Source organism: Gossypium hirsutum, chromosome D04 (assembly GCF_007990345.1).
Source record: "Gossypium hirsutum isolate 1008001.06 chromosome D04, Gossypium_hirsutum_v2.1, whole genome shotgun sequence".
Classification (NCBI taxonomy): Eukaryota; Viridiplantae; Streptophyta; class Magnoliopsida; order Malvales; family Malvaceae; genus Gossypium; species Gossypium hirsutum.
This window is the reverse complement of record NC_053440.1, coordinates 8,371,196-8,373,890: the sequence shown is the minus strand read 5'-3', so window position 1 is coordinate 8,373,890 and position 2,695 is coordinate 8,371,196. Positions and strand designations below refer to the sequence as shown.

The following is a 2,695-nucleotide window of genomic DNA, read 5'->3' as shown; positions in this document are numbered from 1 at the left end:
ATCATTGTATTAAAAAATAAGTAAATTAATTATTATAGATTATATCAAAGAATAAATTGATTTTTATGTTAAAAATTTCATATTAAATATTTTTATTTGAAATTATTGAAAGTATAAAATATTTAATATTTTAGAAAACATTTGAGTAAGTCTAAGTTGGGTAAAAAAAAAAGTTGTTGCAATAATATTATTAATAAAAGAAAAGTAGAAAAAAAGTATAATATGTTAAAAATATTTTATTAAATGGATGTCTATCATGATCAAGATATAGTTGTGATGTACTCTAAATTTTAATAGTGATTTGGATTAAACATCTACTTATTTTTTACTTCTTATGTCTATAAATAAAGATTCTGATAAAATATTATAATCATCATTTGATAAATAAAGTATATTCTCTATTACTTTTATTTTTTTTTATTTTTTATTCTCTTCGTTTTTTTAGTCATTAAAAGCTTCATCTCACCTACAATTCCGTCTCTCACTCCCATCTCTCAACAATTCAAAAAGGAATAAAAGAAAAAGTCATTAATCAGCTGTTGAATGTTGATTTTGAAAAATCAATCTTTCTGAAAAAATTTCCCCCTTTTGTTTTTATAACCTTCAAATTCATATATATTTACTTTTTGACTTTGTTGTGCATTCCCATTGTTCTTCTTCTTCCTCTTGTTGTTTTCTTCTCAATCATTTCTGCAAAAGAAAACCCATTTTTTTTGGCTCTTCTTTTCTGTTCCAAATCCCGAGATCTCTGAAACCCATTTCTTCTTTTCACTTGATTCATCCAATTCCTCATCTGGGTATCTTCAGTTTTCTTTTTCAAACTTTATTTGATTAGATAAATCTGGTAAATGATGAATAAAATCATGTCTGCTTATTGGATCTTTTCTGCAAGTGAAGCTTCCTAGGAATTCTCTGGTTTTTTATTTTTATTTTTTGGGTTTTCTCTCCTTTGTTGCATCATCAGCAACATTTCTTTATTTCATCCCCAATTTTTAATGATTTAATCTCCACCAAAACCTCACAAATCCAGCTCATTTAACAAGGGATGTTCTCTTAGTCTTATTCATCAAATCACATTTCAAAATTCCCATATTTTTCTTCACTGTTTTCCCTTTTTCTTTTCCCCTGTTTTTTTTTATGGGTTGTGCTAGTTCCAAGCAAAAACGATGCCGCCATTGCCGGGCTCCTTATTCGCCTGTTCCAAGAAGCTATTCGATGCATGTTCATCATCCGGCTCAGCACACAGGCGATAGCTACCATGTCGTAGCGTTAACATCCACAACATTAGGCACTCTCAAGCTAGAAGACAACCACCACAGCAATGGCGGCACCATCAACGTTGCAGCTTTTGAAAACGGCTCCAAAATCAATGGGGATTTGAAGGAAGTTGAAGAAGAGAGAAAAGGGTTGAATATGAAAGTGATTGAAGCCAAAATATGGTCGAAAATGCTTGAAGATAAGATTCCAAAAGTTGTCCCCAAGACGCCTATTCGGACTCCTCCTGGAGAGCCTGAAACAATCAATACATGGGAAATGATGGCAGGGCTTGAAGATATTAGTCCCCTTCGATCTCCAGGTCATTTCAGGAGTTTTTCTTTTGATGTTCCAAAGCCTAAGTGGCTTCAAATTCAAGACACTGATGATAATAAAGCTGATTTGGGGGTCACAGATTTCGACCCCGAAATCATTTCTAGCTTTAGGGAATCACTTAAAAAGGATAAGGTTGTTCTGTATTTTACAAGTTTAAGAGGTGTTCGAAAGACATACGAGGATTGTTGTGAAGTTAGAGTGATTTTGAAAGGCTTGGGAGTTCGTATCGATGAACGAGATGTTTCAATGCATTCAGGGTTCAAAGAGGAATTGAAAGAGCTAATAGGAGAAGGGTTTAAAGGTGGATTACCAAGGGTATTTGTGGGGGAAAAATACATCGGTGGAGCTGAAGAAGTAAGGCGAATGCATGAAGAAGGAAAGCTAGAGAAGGCTGTCGAAGGGTGTGAAATGGTGGGTGATGATGGTGATGGCAATGGGGGAGGTAGTGGAGCTTGTGAAGCTTGTGGGGATATCAGATTCGTGCCATGTGAGACTTGTTCAGGGAGTTGTAAAGTGTATTATGAAGATGATGAAAGGGAAGAACAAGAACAACAAGAACAACAAGAAGAAGATGATGATGAGAATGGAGGTGAAAAGGGTGAGTATGGATTCCAAAGATGTCCTGATTGTAATGAAAATGGACTCATTCGATGTCCAATTTGCTGCTACTGAATTATTACTTCATGAAAAAACATAAAATATTTGGCCTTATTATTGGTGTTGGTTTTCTGATCTTTCTTTTGTGAGTTTGCTTGGTGTACAGTGAGGAATTTTCATGATGTAATTTGAGTATATCAAATGGGTGTATACTTATTATTATGTTCCCTTTCTAAAAGGAAACTTTGTATACTTTCCTATAAATGGAGAGATTATACTTTCTAGAGATTGCAATTATAGCTCTTTCTTCTATGAAACATTATTCTTGCATTCCAATTCTAAAAAGACTAAAATGTGATTTTAATAGAAATGGTTGAGTGGGGGACTTGTCTTTCCAAACAAACCCTAGTGGATTGGATTATAATATAGCATCATTCATGGTGTAATAATATAAAGTGGGGGTGAAGAATGCATGGAGGTGGGTCGGCGAGTGGCGGAAAGCACAGGG

The 2,695-nt window shown here is 34.1% G+C and overlaps 1 protein-coding gene across 1 annotated transcript; it reads left to right on the top strand.

The window, feature by feature from the left end:
- The first annotated feature begins 472 nt into the window (after positions 1-472).
- On the top strand, positions 473-2,473 carry LOC107886862 (uncharacterized protein At3g28850). Its single transcript, XM_016810950.2, has one exon. It carries the CDS (start codon positions 1,138-1,140, stop codon positions 2,260-2,262), a length of 1,125 nt encoding a protein of 374 aa, XP_016666439.1. The 5' UTR covers positions 473-1,137; the 3' UTR covers positions 2,263-2,473.
- The last annotated feature ends 222 nt before the right edge of the window (positions 2,474-2,695 follow it).

Bases quoted from the DNA above. Each gene is read 5' to 3' on its own strand.
- LOC107886862 (XM_016810950.2), top strand. From the start codon at position 1,138: ATGGGTTGTGCTAGTTCCAAGCAAAAACGATGCCGCCATTGCCGGGCT.